The sequence below is a fragment of the Diceros bicornis genome, chromosome 28 (genome assembly GCF_020826845.1).
Source record: "Diceros bicornis minor isolate mBicDic1 chromosome 28, mDicBic1.mat.cur, whole genome shotgun sequence".
Classification (NCBI taxonomy): Eukaryota; Metazoa; Chordata; class Mammalia; order Perissodactyla; family Rhinocerotidae; genus Diceros; species Diceros bicornis.
Genome location: NC_080767.1, coordinates 44,417,241 through 44,438,398, shown reverse-complemented (window position 1 = coordinate 44,438,398; position 21,158 = coordinate 44,417,241). Strand labels below are relative to the sequence as shown.

General features: G+C 49.4%; 1 protein-coding gene across 2 annotated transcripts in view; it reads right to left on the bottom strand.

The window, feature by feature from the left end:
- CACNA1B (calcium voltage-gated channel subunit alpha1 B) overlaps positions 1-21,158 on the bottom strand; it is a 206,271-nt gene that overhangs the window by 104,423 nt on the left and 80,690 nt on the right. For both annotated transcript variants that reach the window (XM_058524660.1, XM_058524661.1), the window contains exons 13-16: positions 16,384-16,496; positions 13,746-13,877; positions 13,458-13,530; positions 2,507-2,624 (exon numbers count right to left, since the gene is read on the bottom strand). In XM_058524660.1, coding sequence (XP_058380643.1) covers positions 2,507-2,624; positions 13,458-13,530; positions 13,746-13,877; positions 16,384-16,496 — 436 coding nt within the window. The remainder of the gene's footprint in view (positions 1-2,506; positions 2,625-13,457; positions 13,531-13,745; positions 13,878-16,383; positions 16,497-21,158) is intronic.

Genomic DNA, 21,158 nt, shown 5'->3' with positions numbered 1-21,158 from the left:
TCCTGGGCCTCAGGTCCTAGACGCACAGACCCTGCATGGCTGTCTTCTCCCGTCCTTTTCCAAAGCAAAGTCCTGGCCCCTCTCCCTCGAGGTGCAGAGTAACAGGAACAACATCTGAGATAGCAGACAGCACTGAGTGTCCAGAACTAGGACCCCTCGACCATCTCATCCCACTGAGCACCCCCAGGAGGCCCCTGATGAGGTGCTACTACAACCTACTTTTAGAAATAAGGAAGCAAAGGCCACAGAGGGTAAGTAACTTGCCCAGGGTTCCAGGGGCGGAGGGGCCCAAAGGCCGGCACAGGCATGTGCCCGAGGTGAACTGCTCCTCCCTGCCTTGCCCTCTCAAATCTCTCCAAGATCAGGCCCTCACGCTGCGCTGATTGGGGTCACTTCAATTTTCCTGTTGCTGGAGCACCGCTTCCCAAAGGCTCATCACAGTGCCGAGCAGCACTGTCTTCCCTGTGCTCCTCAGAGCAGCGTCTCCCCAGAACAGTCCCTCCCCGGCCCTCCGTGCTGGCCTCAGCGTTGTGCCTGCAGACCCAGGCCCTCCTCGGCCCTCTATGGTTTCCCTCCTAAGTTACTCCATTCCTTGGCACTGCGGACATTTGGGGCCACGCAATCCTTTGCTGTGGGGTGTTGAGCAGCATCCCTGGCTCTGCCCACTCGATGCCAGCAGCACCTTCCCCCTCAGGCATGCCAGCCAGACTGTCTCAGACACCACCAATGTCCTCTGGGGGCCAAGTCGCACCAGTTAGAGCCCTGGGCTCCATGTAACCAAGTCCTTTCACTGCAGGCCTGGGGACTCAGTTCCCCCAGGTTGCAGCCGTCCTCCCAGGGGCTCTGGGCCAGTGTGAGGCTCAGGGGAGCCCACATCCCAGAGCACCGCCTCATAGGCAAGCCTGCTCCGGGCTCCAGCAGAACCCACAGGACAGGACACCGAGGCCGGGCTGCCACCTACCGGCACTAACACAGCCATGGACACCCTCAGAGGCCTGCCCACAGCCGAAGAGCAGGACTAAGGACATACCCCTCAGGGACAGACAGGTGCAGCAAGAGCGACTCCAACTGGACAGGATGAGGAGGCCTGACCGCTGACACGCCTAGCCTGAGCGTGCAAGGTCAGAATCAGCTGTGGTGCATATCGGGCCAACGCTCCATCTCGGAGGGGTGGCACCTCCTTCTGAACAGCAGCTGTCCCCCTCCCGTTCCCCACCCCCCATTCGAGGCCAACACTGAAGGCTCCTTCCCTCTCTGACAACCATGGCTGCCACTTCCTGGCTGCCTCCCACAACAGCCTACAGGTCCCACCTATCTGCTAAGCACATCAAACAAACACTGCCCCCTCGAGCCCCCTGGCTCCCCATTCCTGGGCCTCGTGCTCAGCCTCCCGGGGAAGCTGAACCCTCACCCTGGGGTCCAGGACCTGAGCTGCGACATTACACAGGGCTGAGAGATGACGCAGTCCCTGCTGGGGGCTATAGTGGGAGAGACGTGCAGACAGAAGCAAAGAGAAACAAGGTCTGGAGTGTTGCAGGTCACAGATTGGCATGAGAGCCAGTGAGGCAGAGACAAGCAGGGACAGACAGGGTGAGGGGGCCTGGTGTGGAGGAGGGAGATAAGGCAGAGCTGGTAGGTCAGTCTGGGAGAAGACAACTCACAGATGTTTCTCTCCAGCTCAGATCTCTCCTCCAGGCTCTACAGGATGTTCTACCGCAGCAGCTCTCAGAGTGGGGTCCCCAGGCCAGTGGTACCGGCACCCCCTGGGAGCCTGTTAGAATGCATTTTCATGGGCTGGAATCTAGGCTTTGAAGGCCCTTGGGGGACTCTGGCGTGTGGACCAGTTTGAGAATCTGAGACGCCCCTCCTCGGCCTGCATTTCCTACCCCACGATGGAGCCACATGCACGCCTGGCCTGGCCTGGCCTGGCCCTCACCTCACCCTGCAGTCTCCCTTTCCTCACATGGCTGCCTGATCCCACAGACCCACCCTTTCACACAAGGCCCTGAAACACAAGACCAACTGGCATCCTCCACAGAAAACTTTCCTTTTATTTCTCTTCAGGAACTACGTTTTCAGCAGGGGAAGGCTCTTCAAAAGCCCAGTGCCAAACTTAATTATTGAATTAAATTAAAGTGGAAAAAAAACAACAACAACCTGCTGTCTTCAGTGTTCAAAGCTCACGTCTTCCCAAAGCGTCCTTCCCGAGCCCACCACTGACCACACCATCCCTGCCTCTGGACACCCCCACGTGCAACTCATGCTTCCACCAACCTGAGCCCCTCAGCCTCCGGATCCCCCGAGCTGAGGTGGCCTCAAGAATGTTCGCCATCTGGACTTAACTCGAGCCATCTCCTCTGAAGGAGGAGCTCCGCGGGTCACACTTCAGGAGAAGGCACCCCTCATATTTGGGGCAACACGCCCCCCAGGCCCCCCAGGGGAAGAAGAGGAAGAGGCAGGCCCGGGCCAAGCACTCGCCCCCTGTACCCAGCCCCCAGAAGGATACAGTTTCCAAACAGCGTCAGGACGATGAAGTAAAAGGACGAGAACATGCCTTTGCTGACTCCGCCCTGCGATTCGATCCCGTGATACATCACTGCGTTCCAGTCCTCTCCGGTCAGGATCTGTGGAGGGAGAGCACCACAGGGCTGCCTGCACAGCCACCTTCACCCACACACACCCCCACCCCACACATGCACACACACATGCTCGCTCAGGGTCTAGACATGGCTGCACCCCAAGAGCCCGTGGGCACGTGCACATGCACACACACAGGTTTTTAGATGATGGTGCTACTGGAGGTCAAGGGGGCCCAGGGTCCTCCAGAAAAAGCTCCAGAAGGACATGCTGCTGAGCTGGGTCAGGCCTGAAAAGATGAATATGCTCTAGGTTTTCAGCCCAAGATGGAAAGGGAGCTCTGAGCAGAAGAAAAAGGTGAGCAAAGGCAAGGAGGAAAACCACAGCAACTAGCTGGAGAAAGAAGGCCACGCTGGGAGGCATAGCCTCCCCAACTCCCAGAGCCACCTAGGTCACTGGTTTACAGTTGAGGAGACTGAGGTCCAGAGAGGGGCCATGAGCTGCTCAAGGCCAGACAACACCTGCAGGGCCTCTGACCCTACAGGTTCCTGCCACTGTCACCCCAGTCGTCCAGGCTATGAGGGCTGCTACGTGGAATCCTTGCCCCATCAGGAGACACATGTCTCTTTTCTACTTGTATTTGTGGAAAAGTACAAGAGGATAAAATAACAGACCTTCGTATGTCCACCACTCAAAATGAAAATTGTTAACAATGTGTCACATTTGCACCAGGTCCCCTGCCCAGGATCTGACAGGCAACCCCAATCATGGATCTGGTGAGGATCCGTGTCTTTATAGTTCCACACCACCAGACACACGTGTGTCTATAAACAAATACACCATGTGTGTTTTAAACTTGCACAAGAAGGTATCAGACTACACATATCATTCTTCAACTCACTGTTTTCATTCACTATTATACCTTTGAAGTTTATCCATGTTGATACATATAAATCCACTTATTCAGGTAAACCATTGCATAGTGTTCCTCCAAGTTATTTACCTTTTTTCCTCCTGATAGGCACTTCAGTGGTTTCCAGGTTCTTGCTATAATGTCTCATTGTGCACACATGAAAAATTTGTCCAGAACTGGAATTGCTGGATAGTGGGTTACATACATCTTTGACTTGACTAGATGTTTCCAAAGCAGTTATCCCAAATTACATTCCTGCCAGCAGTGTAGATTCTTTTACCTCACACCTTCCCACCATCCTTGGCATTGTCACACCCTTTGACAGCTCCCATCCGATGGGGTGAAAGGGAAAGCCAGTGAGGTCTGACGTCTTCTCATACAGCCAGTGGCCATTCAGACCTCCTCTTCTGTGGCCTGCCTTTTCAACTCTTTGGCTTACTTTTCTGCTGACTCGCCTTTTTCTTACTGACTTGTGAGACTTCCCATGCGTTGTCGGATACACCAACTCTCCATCTGTAATGTTTAGTGGGACTATCTGCTTCTAGTCTCCTCTTTGCTTAACTTATTCTTGTATTATGATAAAGTTTTTTTGTGTGTGTGTGAGGAAGATCAGCCCTGAGCTAACATCCATGCTAATCCTCCTATTTTTTTTGCTGAGGAAGACCGGCTCTGAGCTAACATCTATTGCCAATCCTCCTCCATTTTGTTTCCCCCAAAACCCCAGTAGATAGCTGTATGTCATAGTTGCACATCCTTCTAGTTGCTGTATGTGGGACGCAGCCTCAGCATGGCAGGAGAAGCGGTGCGTTGGTGCGCACCCGGGATCCGAACCCGGGCCGCCAGCAGCGGAGCGCGCGCACTTAACCGCTAAGCCACGGGGCCGGCCCCTAGAATAAAGTTTAATGTAGTCAGATGTACCAGTCTTTTCCTTTATGGTTTCTGCTTTTTGCACCTAGTTTAAGAAATTCCTGTCCATCCCAAGGTCATAGATATTTTCCCATATTTTCTTCTAATCATTTTAAAGTTTGGTTTTTCACATTTAGGTTTCTAATCCAAGTGGAATTTATAATTACTGTTCTATGTATGCATGGAGATGAAGGTCTACTTTTTTTCCCATCTGGAAAGCCAATTTTCCCAGACCCATTTTTTTGACTACTCTGTCCTTCCCCCATTGATTTATAATGCCATCTTTCTCACAAAACCAACTTCCTACATAGGCTTGGCCATGTTTCTGAGCACTCTAGTCTGTTCTTTTGGCATTTTGTCTTTATATCTCACAATCTTCAGTACTTTGCTTTATAAAAAGTCTTGGTAGCCTGCGGGGAAACCCTTCCTTCCTGGATTATCTTTGCTCTCCTTGGACATTTACTCTTCCACATAATCAAGATGCTCAATTTCAAGAGCAGTGCTGTTGGAATCTGGATCAGGACTACACTGAATTCATAGATTAAATTAGGGAGAACTGATACCGTTCTATATTAAGGCTTCCCATTTATAAATATATCCATCCATGTATTCAGTTCTTTAGGTCCTTTAATAACAATTTATAATTTCACCCATGAAACTCTTACATGCTTTTTGTAGATTTATTTCTGGGTACCTTATAGCTTTTGTTACTACTGTGAATGAAATCCTTTTTAATTGAATGATGTTGTTATATAGAAAAGCTATATTTTTGTATGTTGATCTTGTGTTCAGCAACACTGGTGAATTCTCTTATTTCTAACTGATTCTCTTGGATTTTCTATGTAAATAACCACATCATTTGCAAATAATAACAATCTTGTCTATTCCTTTCCAGTCCTTCCACCTCTTTCTTTTTCTTATCTCATTACATCGCCTTCAACTGCCTAAATACGAGGCACCCTTGTTTTTTCTTTAATTATAATTCTTTCAATCTGTATTAGTCTGGCTTCTCCAGAGAAACAGAACCAATAGGTGACATATATAAGCAATTGGCTCATGTGGTTATGGAGGCCAAGAAGTCCCAATAGACACAGTCGACAACAGAGATGATGGTGTAAGTTTCAGTCCAAGTCCAAGTCCGAAAGCAAGAGATGAGACTGAAGTCCTAGCTTAAAGACAGGCAGAGAGAGCAAATTATCCCTTATTCAGCCTTTTTGTTCTCTTCAGGCCATCAGTGAATTAGATGAGGCCTCCCACACTGGAGAGGGCAATCTGCTTTACTCAGTCTACCAATTCAAATGTTAATCTCCTCCAGAAACACCTTCACAGACACGTTGAATCTAGGCACCCTGTGGTCCAGCCAGGTTGACACTTAAAATTAACCATCATACAATCTTTTACCTGTGATGTCTGCTATAGTCTTTTTAAAATAACAGCTTTATTGAGATATAATTCACATGCCATATAGTTTAGTCTTTAAAGTGTATAATTCAATGGTTTTTAGTATATTCACAGATATGTGCAACCATTGCCACAGTCAACTTTAGAACATTTTCATCCCGTCAAAAAAGAAACCCATACCTATTAGCTACCAGCCACCTAGCTCTGGGGTTTTTTTAAGCCCTCTCAATTCTTATTATATGATGTTTTTATCATCATATCAATGTTTTATCTTTCTACATCTATTGACATGCTTATTTTTCTCTTTTAACCTGTAGATATAGGGAAATTACACTGACAAGTCCTTGCATTACTGGAATAAACAAAGTTAAGCTATGAGGTTCTATTTCAGACACAGTTGGATTTGACTTTTGAATGTTTCATCTCAGATTGTCTGCATCTACCTTCACCAAGCAAACATGCAGAGTGCTGCTGTGCGTCAGGCAATATTCAGGTGCGCAGGACTGTCGTTGACAAAACAGACAAAGACCCCGCCTCACAGAGCTCACATTCTGGTCTGCATTTTGTTTTTCTTACATTGTCCTTGCCTGGCTGTGGTGTCAAGGTTGTACTAGCCTCATGAAATGGCTTCTTCCCTTCTCTGAAACGGTCTGAGTTAGTTACTATCCGTTCCTTGAAGACTTGATAAAACTCACCTTATAACTCACCAGGCCCAGGGCAGGCAGAAAGACAAGAGGAGAGCTTTGACTACGGATCTATTTCTTTAACGGTTATAAAATTATCCAGGTTTTTTATTTCTTCTTGAGCTAATTTAAGTAATTGATGTTTTCCTATAAACATGCATGTTTCATCTACGTTTTCAAATCTGTTGGCACAAAGTTGCCATACTATTCTTTTGGGGCTTAAAAAAATCACTCCCTTTTCTGTAGTTATGCCTCCCTTTTGGGCTACACTTTTTATTCGTGCTTTTTTTCTTGATCGGTCTTGCTATAAAGCTATCTACTTCATTAGTCTTCTTGAGAAAAAGATTTGATGATTTCATTATCTTCGTGTTTTAGTCTTCTGTTTCACTAATGTCTGCTTTTCTCATCATTTTTTCCTGCTTTCAATTTTTCTTCGGCTGACTCTTTGTTTCTAGATTTTTAAGATGAATACTTAACTTGTTTATTTTTAACCTTTCTTTTATTTTGATATTTGCATTTAAAATTTTAAATTTTCTAAGTATTGCTTCAGCTTCATCCCATGTCTTGACATTTTGTTCAGTTCTAAACATTTTATAACATCCATTGTGACGTCTTCTTTAACTCAATCCTCCAGCTTTCAAATATGGGGAAGATTTTAAATGACTTCTCTTTACTAGTGGTTTCTATTTATTTAAATTATATCAAGAATGTGCTCTGTAGGATAGCAATTCTTTATCATTTGTAGGAATTTCTTGGGTGATTTAACAAGTGGTCAATTTCTGTGAATGTTCGATGTGCCCCCAAATAACGACTATTTTATCTGCTATCAGTCGGACACAGAGTTCTCTTGATGTCAGCTGACTCACACTGATCGTGTTCATGAGTTCTTTTACATCTTTCTAATCTTTTGTCAGCTTCATCCTTCAGTTTGACAGAAATATATTATAAATCTCTTATAAGATGGTGGACTTTTGATTTTTCCATGTAATTCTGTCAGTTTTGGTTCAATACATATTTTTAGGCCATGTGGTTAGGTCATGCAAGTCTTCCTTTATCATTATGTCATGTACTTCTTTATTTTTACTAAAGCTTTTTTACTTTAACTTCTGTTTTGGCTGATGTTAATAATACACCAGCTTTCTTCTGGTTAATGTTTACTTAGTTTATATTTTTGTATCCCTTTATTTTTTAATTATGTACTATTTCAAACATTCAGAAAGGTACAATGAATAATATTTAATAAACCTGTGTACCCACTACCCAGCTTAAGAAAAAAACATTAAAAACTAGCTGACACTCCTCGACTAGCGCTCGCGCTTGCTCGATCTCACTCTTCCTCCTCTCCTTCTCTCTCTCTCTCCACCTCCCGCAAGCCCGCCCCAGCCTGCCCCCAGGGAACCAGCACCCTGAATGTGGTGTTTATCATTCCCAATCAAGCTTTTATACTTTTACTGCATACATGCCATAATCGATATTGTCTTGTGTGTTTTCATCCTTGCATAAATAGTATCATATGCTATATATTATTCTGAATCTTGCTTTTTTTTCTCAATGTTATGTTTGCAAGATTCATCCATGTTAACACATTTAAGTCTAGGTCATTCATTTTCCCTACTGCATAGATATAACACACTTTTCTTATCCATTCTCCTGATGATGAACATTCAGGTGATTTCCAGTTTTTTGCTATTACAAATAATGCTGCTATGACGGTCCCACACACATCTCTGTGCAAATGGGCAAGAGAAGTTCCAGAGCATACGGCTATGATATGAACTGCTCATATGCAAGTTCCAGTTCTAATCCAGTGGATTAGATATTATGAAATTACTCTCCAAAGTGGTTCTACCAACCCACCAACAGCACAAGGGAATGCTCATTTCTCCACATCTTATGAAAACTTGATATTGTTAGATTTCTTAATTTCAGCTAAACTGACAGATGAAAGGTTTGTCTCATTGTGGGTTTAATCTGCATTTCCCTGGCTACTAGTAGAGCTGATAAGAGTTTTTATGAGTTTATGCATCAGCCCAATTTCCTGTCCCAGAGGTACCTGTTACATCCTTTGCTCCTTCCTGCTACATTATTTGTCTTTTCTTGTTGATTTGTGGAAGTTCCTGATGTATTCTGGACACTGATCCTTCGTTGGTTATTTGCTTACACTGTGGAAATGCCTTCTCTCAGTCTATGACTCGTTGGTTTTTTTTTTTTTTTTACCCTTTTCTGTTGTCTTTTGATGCATAGAAATTTTTATTTTGATAGTCAGATTAGTCAATCATTTCCTTTATGACCGTTTCTTTTCTCTTCTGCAAAAAGGCCTTCCCTGCCTTGAGTTAATAATGTCACACTCGTGTATGTTCTTCTAAATTTCAGATTTACTTTTCACATTTACACTTTCATCCATCTGAATTGATTTTCAAATCTGGTACAAGGTAGGAATCCAATTTCATGTTTTTCTCTATGGATAACCAAACAGTTCCCCACCATCTGCAAAGACAACACTTGAGTTTTCCGTGTATACAAATATTTGATCTGCAAATAATGACATTTTTCTTTCTTCCCTGTCAAATGCCTTATTTCATTTTTTCTTGTTCTACTGCACTAAGACCACTGAGACTAGCATAATCTGCTAAGAGCTTTTATTTGGAAGGAGTGTTGCGTTTTATCATGTGATTTTTTTTATTGTATTATAAATTAATGTATTATGGACATTTTCAAACATACACCAAGTAGAGAGTGTCATGTGCCCCTGCACACTCATCACCCAGCCTCGAGGACTCACACAACCTGTGATCTTGTCTCCTCTGTGCTCTCACTTGTGTGAAGGCTGTGCTTTCACTAGAGCTCAAATGCTTTCTCCCTCCTTAATCTGTTGAAATGACAAATTACATTAATGGACTTTCTAATGTTAAATCATCTTGCATTCCTAGGATGAACTCAAGTTGATCATAAAGATCATTTTTAAGCATATCCCGATCTGATGAGTTGTTACTTCCCACAGGATGGTTTTGTCTCTGTGTTTGTGACACTGATCTACATTTTTCTTTTCTTACATTGTCCTTGTCTAGTTTTTTCACATCAAGGTTATCTTATTCTAACCTCATAAAATGAGTGGAGTGCTTTCCTTTTTATCTTCTCTGGAGTGGTCTGTATAAAATTGTTATAAATTCTTTCTTAAAAATTTCATAGAGTTCACTTGTAAAACTATCTAGATGAGGTGGCTTGGATAGGTAGATTTTTAATTATTCGATTTCTGAAATAGTTCAGGTTTTCCATTTCTTCTTGGGTTAGTTTATTATATGTTTTTCTCCTAAATCACCCACTTTACTAGATGTATAAACATTGTGGTGCTCTCAGCACTTGGGGGCGGGGTGGTAACTCTCCCTGTGTCTGTGTCCCAGCGTGTCTTTAGCTCAGCTCACGCTTGAATCACAGCTCTCGGGATCGGAATTCCAGGCTGACAGGGACTGTCTTCCAATACTTTCAAGTTACTTTTCCCAGACCTTCTGGCATCACTGCTCATGAGAGGCTTACCATCAGACTGTCATTCTTTTCCAGGAAATCTGTCTTTCTAGAGCAGTTTTTAACATTTTCTCTTTATCACAATGTGTCTAGGTCTGGAATTGTTTTTGTTCGTCCTGCTTGGCCCTCAGAGCACACTCTTTCTAAGACTCGTTCTGGAACAACGTTGGCCTCCTCCCTCTCACACCAGATGTCTGAGCTTTGCCTCCATGCTGCAGCTGGCTCCACTCTTCACATCTCCCCACTCACACCTTCTCTCTCGGAGCATGTCCACTTTACAGTTCACCCTTTATTTTCTTATTTAAATAGCTAAATTTTTCATTTCTAGGATTTCTGCTGAGTTCTTTTTCGTGTTAACCTATTCTTGGTTCTTAGATACCTTCCTTTCATAATTTTGTGTTATGTGCTATGAGTTTTTCCTTTAACTCTTTGAGGATATTAAGCACAGTCAGTTTGAGGTCACCTGTATTTGCTCTGTTATTTCCGTTTCTTCAGGACGGAGCTCACCTTTGACTGTGGGTATTGTTCACTCTCTTCTGTGGGGTCAGCTTCCACCCCGTTTTAGTCTGCAAGGTCACCATGAGCAAAGTTGAAGTCGTTTTCTCCCTGGTCACATGCCCTCCCTGTCCCCTCTCCAAGCCCATTCAGAAGCAGGAGCTCCCATCCTGGGGTGTCAGGTCCTCGGTTCAGCAGCATCCTGCGGGAGTTACAGACCTGGCCTAGGCAACCTGCCCTTGCCATCTTCTGAGCCTCCTCCAGCCATAATCAGCTCTCTCTCAGCTCACCTCAGCATCCTTAAAGGGTCAGATGCCTTTCCCAGCACTGAGTTGGGTGAGCCATACATGGATGCTTCTGATGCTCCCACCTTCTTCTTCCCCAACAATATCCCGGTGCCAGGGTCTCTGCATCTCTCGCCAGTGTTCCATTTCTAGCCCACAGAGATTGTTTTCTGCTTGGCTAGGTCCTTTTACTTTCTAAGTGTATTAATAATCTTCTTGCTGTGTTCAGAGCAGAGGGAGACTAAGGTCTAAATGAGAGTGTCATCTTCTCAGAAGAACCCATCTTTCTCTCCTAATTCGACCTCTTCTTCCACTTTGGTTCCCACCACCACTAACCATGTTCGGGTCCTTTCTTGCAACAAACATGGCAATGCAGGGCTCTAACTGTCAATCACATCACTTCCCTGCTTTGGAAACCCTGCAACAGCTCCCACTGGACAAAGCCGCTCAGTCTGGCATTTCAGGCCATTTAACCTGGCCCCCACCAGCCCCCAACGCCTTCCGTCACAAACTCGGTGCTCTCACCACTCCAGACCCCACTCACCTTCTTATTGCTTTGTCCCAAATGCACTGTGGCCGATCCTCCTCACCTGACATTCAAGATGGCACAGGGCAGCTGTGCCCTCCCAGGAAGACGGAGCTCCTCCCATCACTGAGCAGACACACTGCTCGGGAGGGGTTGCAGCCACCCTCTGCTGGAAGCCCTGGCTTGGACACCACTCATTTTTGACCCCTGAGGCACAGACCCTCTTACCCACTAAGTGCTCAAAACCCTTCGGGAGACCCACTCTTGGAAGTCACTGGCCTGTGAGGAAGCCAAGGTTTTCAACACATCAGTCAGAGAAGATGAGAACAGTAGTGGGCGGACAAGCATCCTCACACTTAGGAAATCAGAAGGGGGACAAGTCACCAAGTGACTCAAAGGTGAGGTCAGAAAGGAAGCACAAGGTCCCGATGGGCCAGAGCAGAAGTGCCTCAGGGAGAACAGCTCACTCTGCTTGGCTGTCACTAAGGGCTGAGGGTTGCCGGGCTCCAACCCAGGACAAGAGAAGGAGACAGTTGTGGGGTGGGGGGGCAGCAGGAGACTGGACAGTCGTGGGGAGTGTGTGGTGCAAACTGGACAGTCGTGGGGGGCTTAGGGTGCAGACAGGACAGTGGAGGGGGTGTGTGGCGCAAACGGGACAGTCGTGGGGGTGTGTGGCGCAGACAGGACAGTCGTGGGGGCATGTGGCGCAGACGGGACGGTCGTGGGGGCGTGCGGCACAGAGGAGAAAGTCGTGGGGGCGTGCGGCACAGACGGGACAGTCCTAGGGGCGTGAGGCACAGACGAGACGGTCGTGGGGGCGTGTGGCACAGACAGGATAGTGTAGGGGTGTGCGGCACAGACGGGACAGTCGTGGGCGCGTGCGGCACGGAGGAGAAAGTCGTGGGGGCGTGTGGCACAGACGGGACGGTCGTGGGGGCATGTGGCACAGACGGGATGGTTGTGGGGGCATGTGACGCAGATGGGACAGTTGTGGGGGCATGTGGTACAGATGGAACAGTCGTGGGGGCGTGTGACACAAACGGGACAGTTGTGGGGGCGTGTGGCGCAGATGGAACAGTTGTGGGTGCATGTGGCACAGACGGGACAGTCGTGGGGGCGTGTGACACAAATGGGACAGTTGTGGGGGCGTGTGGCGCAGATGGAACAGTTGTGGGTGCGTGTGGCACAGACGGGACAGTCGTGGGGGCATGTGGCACAGACCACTGGGACTGAATTAATCCTTTGCGGTCACCTAGTTTGGTTTGAATGGTCTGCTGGAGACACTCCCTTCCTCTGAGAGAGTGGAACCCGAAGGACCCCTCTCCTTCGCACGTTGTGGGCTCCAGCTTTGGCCAGCGGCAGCGGCAGCAGCCCCAGAGCCCAGGAGGCCAAGCTGAGGCCTGAGCACATGCAAGCCTGTTGGACTTCCCTAGAAGTTTTCATGGGCAAAACAACAACCTGCCCATCCTGCTCGTCCCAGACATGGGTCCGCGGAGGTTTCATCGGACAGAAATGTTTGGCAGGATCATGGCGGTGAGGCCAGTCATGGGCAGCATTTGGGGGCCAGAGCCCTGTGAGGGGGAAATGTGCTCAAGCAAGAGAGTCCTCAAAAGGGAACGCTCCAAGAGGGCAGAGCCCCTGAGCTGACAAGGTTCGCACCACACAGAACACGGGCCGACAGCCTCCTTCCCAAGGAGCTGCAGTGGCATGTTTTCCAGACACAAAAGAGAACTGAAGGGCCACTGGGCCTGAGACACTGGAGGGAGAAATCTGGGAGAGCTTTGCTGTTTTATCCTCAAAGGATAAAAGACAGCGTGATCCCAGGTCCAAGGGGCTGAGATAAACGGGAGCCTGCAGCCCAGGGGCTGCTGGACCGTTGAGTTCCCCAGGGAGCGACGCTTGCTCCTTGGGACGGCACCACAGCATCGGGCGTCCCTCCTGGCCCAGGCCCCAGATCTAGGGGCACGGTCCCAGCAACTGGAGGCCCCCCCAGTGGAGATCTGCCTGTGTTCGTCTCCTGTTCTCTTCTGTTTTGTGGAAAGTTCTGTCTGAAATGTTGGCTGTCGCGGTTGTGCCAAGGCACGAAGGAGGGGCTGACGGAGAAGGCTGCCTCCCCAGCACCTGGGAGAGCCGAGAGCCAGGAGCCTTACCTGGAAGACAGTGAGGATGGCAGCAGGGAAGGTGTCAAAGTTGGTCGTTGGAGTCTCGTCTTGAAAGTTGAACCTGAGAAAGATGAGAATTCTTGTGAAGAGGCAGCCCCGCCCGGAGCCAAGAGGACCCGGCACCTCGGCACCCAGTGCTTGTCACTGGCTGCCAGTGGCTGCGCTCTTGGCGCCACCAGCCCTCTTCAAGGACCTTCAGGGGGAAGCAGGTGCAGGCGGCCTGGGCAGCACTGTCTGCTCTGAGCTCTGCCGCTCCCCCACCCCAGGCCCACTTACTGCCCCCCAAACAGCTGCATGCCCAGCAGAGCGAAGACCACGATGAACAGGAAGAGCAGGAAGAGGAGGCTGACGATAGACTTCATGGAGTTGAGCAGGGACACCACCAGGTTCCGCAGGGAGTTCCAGTACCTGTGGGGCAGACAGGGTCTGACCCAGCCCCGGCCACGCCCGGCCAGGGGACGCCAGCTCCAGACACCGACCTCACACTCACCCCGGCTCTCTGCAGTCACACCCGCGGCTTCTGGGACCCTCTAAGCCCTGAGGCCCCCACACCGAAATGTGAAGCTACCAGACCCACTATCCTGGACATCTCCACCTGGGGCCCCGGGGATGGCAGAGACGATGTGTCCAGTGCTGGACACCCTCGTCTCACAGACCTGCTCCCCCGGTACTCTCCTCAGCAGAATGGCGCACGTCCCCTCAGGCAGACTTCCTCCTCAGCCCTCCCTCGCCCTCATCCCTCAGCACCCAAACAGCCTCCAAGTGCCTCAGGCCAGCGCTGTGTGAAGTGAGGACCACAAGTGTTTGCCACGAGCCCACGACAGGAGAAGGAGCAGCTTGAGAACATAAATCGACACCACTGCCTGCAGCGAGCAGGTCTCCTGCACGAAGAGCCTCAGTGGAGTGGAGCACAGGGAGGGGTGGTACAAACCTGGGCGCGAGTGCCCCCTCACCAAGGACCAGGGACACTCAGTGTGGAGTGCGTGGGGAGCAGCACCGCGAGACCCTATTCCCTGGCATCCCACAACACCCTCCTCCTCTATCCCACCCCTCAAAGGCTCCTGGAGGTCAGAGACCATGTCCCTCTCACTCAGCTGGACCCCCACTGAAGTCTGCCTACAGTACAGCTGCTGACAGCTCACCGAGTGACTGGTGCCCTCCAACCACTGCCCTGTCCCTGGAAAGCTCTTCCCCAGAAGAGCAAGAGCACGCCGCTTTCCCTCCAGGCACTGGAATCAGTCCCAGCCCCCAGGTAGACACACCACGTACCTCTGTGCCTTTGCACATGCTGTTCTGTGCCTTGGAATGGGGAGGACGGCAGGACAGACAGCAGTCTCCCAGTGCCCACCCTGCCACTGGGCATCCCTGGGCCCTACAACTGTGTCCTTCTCCCTAGTGCCGGCATCACAGAGGCACACCTGTCCTCCATGGGTGCTCTAACAAGGGGTGTGAGGGCCAATGGAAGATGGGCTGAAAGACTCTGGAAAAGCCTTCTCATGGGACGGGCAGGGGTCAGGACAGGGGCCGCCTGCTTTCCGGGAGGAAATGTAGCCCCTAAGACCCCAGGCCCACAACCACGGTGAAGGCAGCCCTTGTGGTCACTTCCTCTCACCAGCATCCCACACAAAAGCAACAGAGGACGAGGGCATGCCAACAAAACGCCCAGCAATATTTATGGACAAGCTGGGCTGAACTCCTGCCCAAAACTTCTGCAGTTACACTGTTGTGTCCTCAAATAGTCTCAGGTTTGGATTTAAAATGAATTGGAAAAGACCAACAGAACTTCAGGCCACACTGGGGAGATCAGTGGGGTTCTGAGAGGCTGTCTTGGTCACTGGAGGGGTGACCTAGAGCCTGGGGCCTCCTGTACAGGCCTGTCCTGCTGACAGCTCTGCTCCCCGGGTCCCGCAGTGTCGTGATCCAGGCTGCCAGGGACGCTGCACAGAGATCCGTGCTGGAGTGTGTGTGGGCGACATACTCCAGCTGCTCATGGTATGGGAGCCTCAGAAACTCAGTACAGGTGAGCCCACAGTAGCTTGGGGTCCCCCTCATGGTGTCTGGCCACGGCTAAGACCAGCTGAGTGCAGAGCAGCCTTCACTGTTGAGGAGACTGTTGTGGATGGGGTGCTCTCCCTCTCCAGCACTACGACTCTGGCAGCGAGCAGGAGAGACTCTGCCCCAGCTCTCCTCTCACTGCCGGGGCCTCAGCCTGCCTGTAGGCAGAACAGAGCGACTCGCTTCCAGGGTTATGTAAAGAATCAAGTGGGATAAAACTGAAGCACGGTCATGTGGCTGTCATCTCACCAAGGATCAGACAGGGCAGGTCAGGCACAGGGTGGAGAAAGCAGGTCTGGGAATGGGAGCTTGCAGGCGCCAGGCTGGCTCAGGTCACAAGGTCAGAGCCGTGTCAGGGCCAGGACAGCTGAGGCCTCCCTCCCTCTCCAGGGGTGGGACTGCAGGGTAGGTGGGCAGACTTGGGGGCAGGATGATGAAAAAAACTTCCATCTGATAACTTCTATTTTTTCTATTAACTATGAAGTAAAGTCACCCTTTAAAAGCTGAAAGATGGGATTGCTGGTTTCAAAAGAAGGGACAGTATGAAACTATGAAGAGCAAGCGAACAGAAGAACTAGAAATCCTGCTGGCAGCACTGAAGCCAGTCAGGAGTGACCTTGAGGACAGACATGGCCCCCAACAAGGCCACAACGAGACGAAGTCGTGCTGGGCTGGTGCCCCTGTGCTGGGGCACAGGCTGTTTTAGAACTGTTTTTTGTATTTAAACCAATTATAAGTCACAAAAAGGGACTGCAGACAGCTGAGTTCAAGACTGGAACCAGCATGCTGTGTTGGCCAGTCTCTCACGTTGCCTGCACGCCGCATTTCCCCCTCACCCAGGAGCACATGGATGACATACTTTGTGACTTTGAAGATCCTCAGCAACCGGAGTGCCCGCAGCACGCTGATCCCAAAGGAGGTTCCCGGCTTTATGGCAGCCCAGACCACTTCAAAGATGCTCCCCACAATGACCTGCAATGGAGATGGGTCAGCCTCAGGGGCTTACACACTCATGCTGCACACCTGCATCTGTGTGGCTGTCTCTCGGTGAGCATCCACTCTGCCTCCCCTATCTGCAGCTCCAGCCAGATGAGGCAACATAAGGCACACGCCTCCCCCTGAGCTCCTGAGACTTCGGGGGCTGCAGAGGCCCACCAATGCCGATGCCCGTCCTCTCCGGCCCCAGACACACCAGAAGGACACGTGACGTGGGGTGAGGTTAGGCCTGCTGGTCTCCTGACAGATCTTCAAGCAGCCTTGTCCAATGCTTCCCTCTGCTTTGTCATAGTCAGGTGAACCCAGCAACTTCTCAAACACCTCTGGGGCCAGGCAAGCCATTTCAGACAGCCTTGACTATTGGACTGCTTTCTCACAGACCACAGAATCTGCTTCCTTGTAACTTCCCCTCCCTGGTCCTGCCACTGCCCTGAGATGATCATACCCATAAAGCGCATCTGGAGTCTTGTCTTCTCCCGATGACCAGGAGCCAGGATGTGCCACCAAGAACAGATTGTGGCATGCCTGCACTCTTGTTTCACCAATAGGGTTATCCCAGGCACTGCCCATGTTGGTGGACTGGGACTTGTGAGCAAGTGGCATGCCCGTTCTTCCAGCTGTTCCTCAGATGGGCTCTGCAACAGGCCATCCTGGTCAGTGTCTGGTGTGAGGGACTTGGAAAGGACAGAGCAGTGGAGCTAGAGTACAGCAGACCCCCTACCATCTTTCCTCTGGACAGGATACCCAACAGGACTCAAACTGAATTCCCTCCCAGGCCACCACACCTCATGGGGCACACCCTAGGCTCAAAGTCAGCATGAGCGCCCACGTCCTCTTGTGCGTGAAGCTAATTCTCATTTCCTCTATCCCAACTTCTGTAATTGGTGTGGAAAACTCAAATGTCAAGTATTAATCTCTTAAATTCCATTTTACTGCACTTGGCTCAATCATTATCCAAGGTTTCAGTCATTCCCACTCATTTCACATCAACTGCAAGTCTAATCAGCTTAACATGAACATTCTCACCAAGAAAATGGTGAACGTGCCAGGACAGAGGCCTTGGTGCCTGACTGGAGACTCCCCTACAGTTAACAGTGGTCCAGTAACCTGCAGGTCTGGTCTGGTGGTTGCACCAGTTATGAGTCACCCCAAATGCACAGCCACCCACTACACATTTCTCCACCTTGAACACAGACCCGTCGTTCAGAGAATACCAGACGTCCTGCTGACGTCCAGATATACTGATAGCTGCAGTGCCCGTTATAACCCTTGCAGTACAATGAACGGGACAAGCTTGCCACAGTCTGTTCTGGGGGACCCTAACCATCACCACCAATTTTTCTCAGCACTCACACAGCATCCAGATGTTTGCCCAGGGCTGAAGATTGTAGTTTTCTAAATCTACTTTCTTCTCCTTGTCAGTCTTCCAGCATCTCTCCTATTTTCCATTAATCCTCAGAATTTGTTCCCATTGGTTCATGATGTAGGGGGCCTCTAAGATGGTCCCCAATGACCCCCATTGCTTGGTGTTCACGCCCTTGTATAATCCCGTCCCTTGAGGATGGGTTGGACCTAGCAACTCACTTCTAGCAAAAAGAATATGACAAAAGTGAAGAGATGTCACCTCTGAGATTAAGTTATAAGAAGACTGTGGTCTCCATCTTAGCACTTTCAGCTCTCTCGCGCATCACCAGCTGCCATGTTGTGAGGACACTAGGGCAGCCCGTGGAGAGGCTCACATGACCAGCAACACAGGCCTGCCAGCAACCACGTGAGTAAGCCTGGAAACTGATTTTCTGAGGCCTGTCAACAGCCACAAGCATGAGCTTAGAAGTGACAACTGCAACCTCATGAGAGACTTTGAGCAAGGGACACCCAGTTAAGTCACACCCTGACTCCTGACCCTGACCCTGAGAAATGATCTCATTTCTCAATGAAATGAGAGATAATAAATGTTTGTTGTTTTAAGCCACTAACCTTTGGGGAAATTTTTATACAGCAAGAAAAACCAATACACATCTTGGAAACAGAAGTGAGGTGCTGCTGAAATAAAAACCTAAGATGTGGGAGTGGCTTTGGAACCAGAGAGCGGGCATTGAGCAGCATATTAGTGAAAGCCTGAAGTGCCCTGAAAACACTATCTGTAGAATTTTGGACACTGAGGACACTGCACATAAGGGTCTGCAGGAAAGTGAGAGGAATCATAGGAAACGAAAGGAAGGGAGTCTTCTTGGGTATTGGCAGAAAGTTTAGCCACACTGTTGTCTGCAGTTATGTGAAAAGTGGAAAATGTGCTTATCAACTGGGAGATCTAGCTGAGGAGACTTCCAAGCAGAGTGCTGCTTATAGTCAAATATGAGAGGAGAGAAACAGAAGACAGTGCTGCTAAATAAAAGAAGGCAGGACTTACTGGTTTGGAAATGCTCAGCCTCTCCAGATAGCAAATGATGCCAAAATTAAGAAACGGCACAGTCTAAAGATGAAGCCAAGGGCATGACTGTGACTTTTGAGGTCCCCAGAAGATCAAAGGTGGGCCCTCAGAGCACTGTTCAGTCACACTTGCAGGCTCTTCAAAGAGATTGAAGGCGTGCCTCAAAAATCGGCTCAACGAAGCAGTAAGTTCTCCAGGACACTAAAGTGTGTTGATCTCAGTCATCTCAGCAGGAACACAGGCAGAGAAGGGCTAACCTCTAAGAGAGCTGTGGGTGCAGCTCTTGTCTGATGGAGTGAACTCCAAGAAGATTCATGACACACCCATAAAGTTCTTAAAGGCTCACATTTGCAGAAACACCACCAGCTTGTGTTGAAGGGGAAAGAGACAGTACAAAACAAAAATAGGCCTTTGGATTCCCCAAACTCTACCAGTCAGAAGCAAGCTGAGAAAAGCGTTCAGCTGAGAACATGTGCTGCCTTTCATGAAAAAGGAAAGTGACTCAGAGGGCAAAGTCAAGAGCCTAGAGGGCTTCCCAGGCCCACAGAACTCATCACAAATTTCCAACATTGCCCAGCTGGGTTCCGGAACTGCCATGGACCAGTGGCTCTCTTGTGCGTCCCACTGTCCCTTTCTGAAGAGGAACATCTATAGCAGTTATCCTCTGCCTGTCCCACCTCTGCATGTTGGGTGTGGGAGTGGATAACCTATCTCTTTAGTTTCACAGGTCTACAGACTGAGAGGAACAGTAGGAGCTGTGCTTAAGGAACTGGACCCATGGAGCTTCAACCATACCTGGCCCGGATGTGGGTGAGATTCTGGACTTTGAGCTGATGCTGTAATGGGATGAGACTTTGGGGAATTGGGAGAGGGTGAGTGTATTTTACATTAGGAAGGATATGAATCATTGGGACCGGATGGCAGACTGAGGTAGGCAGCCTTTAAGATGGCTCCCAATGATCTTGCCTCCTGGTGTTCACATCCTGGTGTAATATCCCCCCTTGGGGATAATTAAATGTGGGCTGGGCCTGTGACTCACTCCTAACAAACATAATACGGTGAAACGGAGGGGTTCTCTCCTCTGAGACTGGGCTTCTGCAGCTTCTGCCTTGGGTACTCTCAGATCACGAGCAGCCGCGCTGTGAAGACACTGGAGCAGCCTGCGGAGAGCCCCACGTGACAGGGAACAGAGGCCAGCCAGTCATGGGAGGAGCTTGGAAGCTGGTCTTCTGAGTCCTATCAACAGCCATGTGATGAGCTTGAAAGCAAATTCCCCAGTCCTAATCAAGCCTTGGACTGATTGCACACCCGGCTGTCAGCTGGAATGTAACCTCCTGAGACACCCTAGCCACAGGCAGCCAGTTACGCCACGCCTGGATCCCTGACCCAGAGAAACGGTGAGATGACAGATACTTGTTGTTTTTAGCTGCTAAATTTTGGAATAATTTGTTAGCTTACATGCAAATTATTCCCATGTCCCGGGATCCAGTTAGTTCAGATTGAAACACATTTAAAGGATTAACGTATCTCTGAAACTTCCTCCCCTCTTTGGGTTCCCTCTGCCTATGTGCTCTACAGCCTTTCTTTGGATAAGAAGGCAAAGGACAAAAAGAGTTGGTTTCCTTTCAGCCGCCTATTAAAATCACAGGTGTCCACCGTCTCAGAGAGCATCCTGGGCGCCACCCCTCTCCTTCCCCACAGAGATCAGGCAGCAGGGCATGGTGTAAACCGCGCCACCTGGGTCAGCAAGCCTGGCTTCCAGCACCGACTCCCCTGTAGACCAGCTGGGCAGCCTTTGGCCAGCACACAACGTCTCCAGTTACGCATCTATAAAGTAAGAGTCGTCCTGAGGATTTAGCAAAGTCACAGACACAACATTCTGTCGACTGGACTGCTGCACCAATGACAGAAAAAGTTAAACTCAATTTTCAAGTTGAGGTTTTACTTCTACCTAGGTCCAGGTTCCTCCCTGGCTGCTGAGAACTCTGCAGGGATGTAAGTCCTTCGTCGAGGCTGTGGCCCCTCCACTTCTTACTTGGAGCCTCCAGACGGTCAGAACTCAGCCTTTGGGCAGGTGCCAATAGCACCACGTCCCTGGGCTCTGGACTCAGCCCCAGGGAGGTGTCCTGCATGCTCTGCTGGGTCTAGGGAAGTGATCTTTGTGTGGCCCCTGCCCTGTGCTCTTTCACAGCCAGTCTCAGAAACAC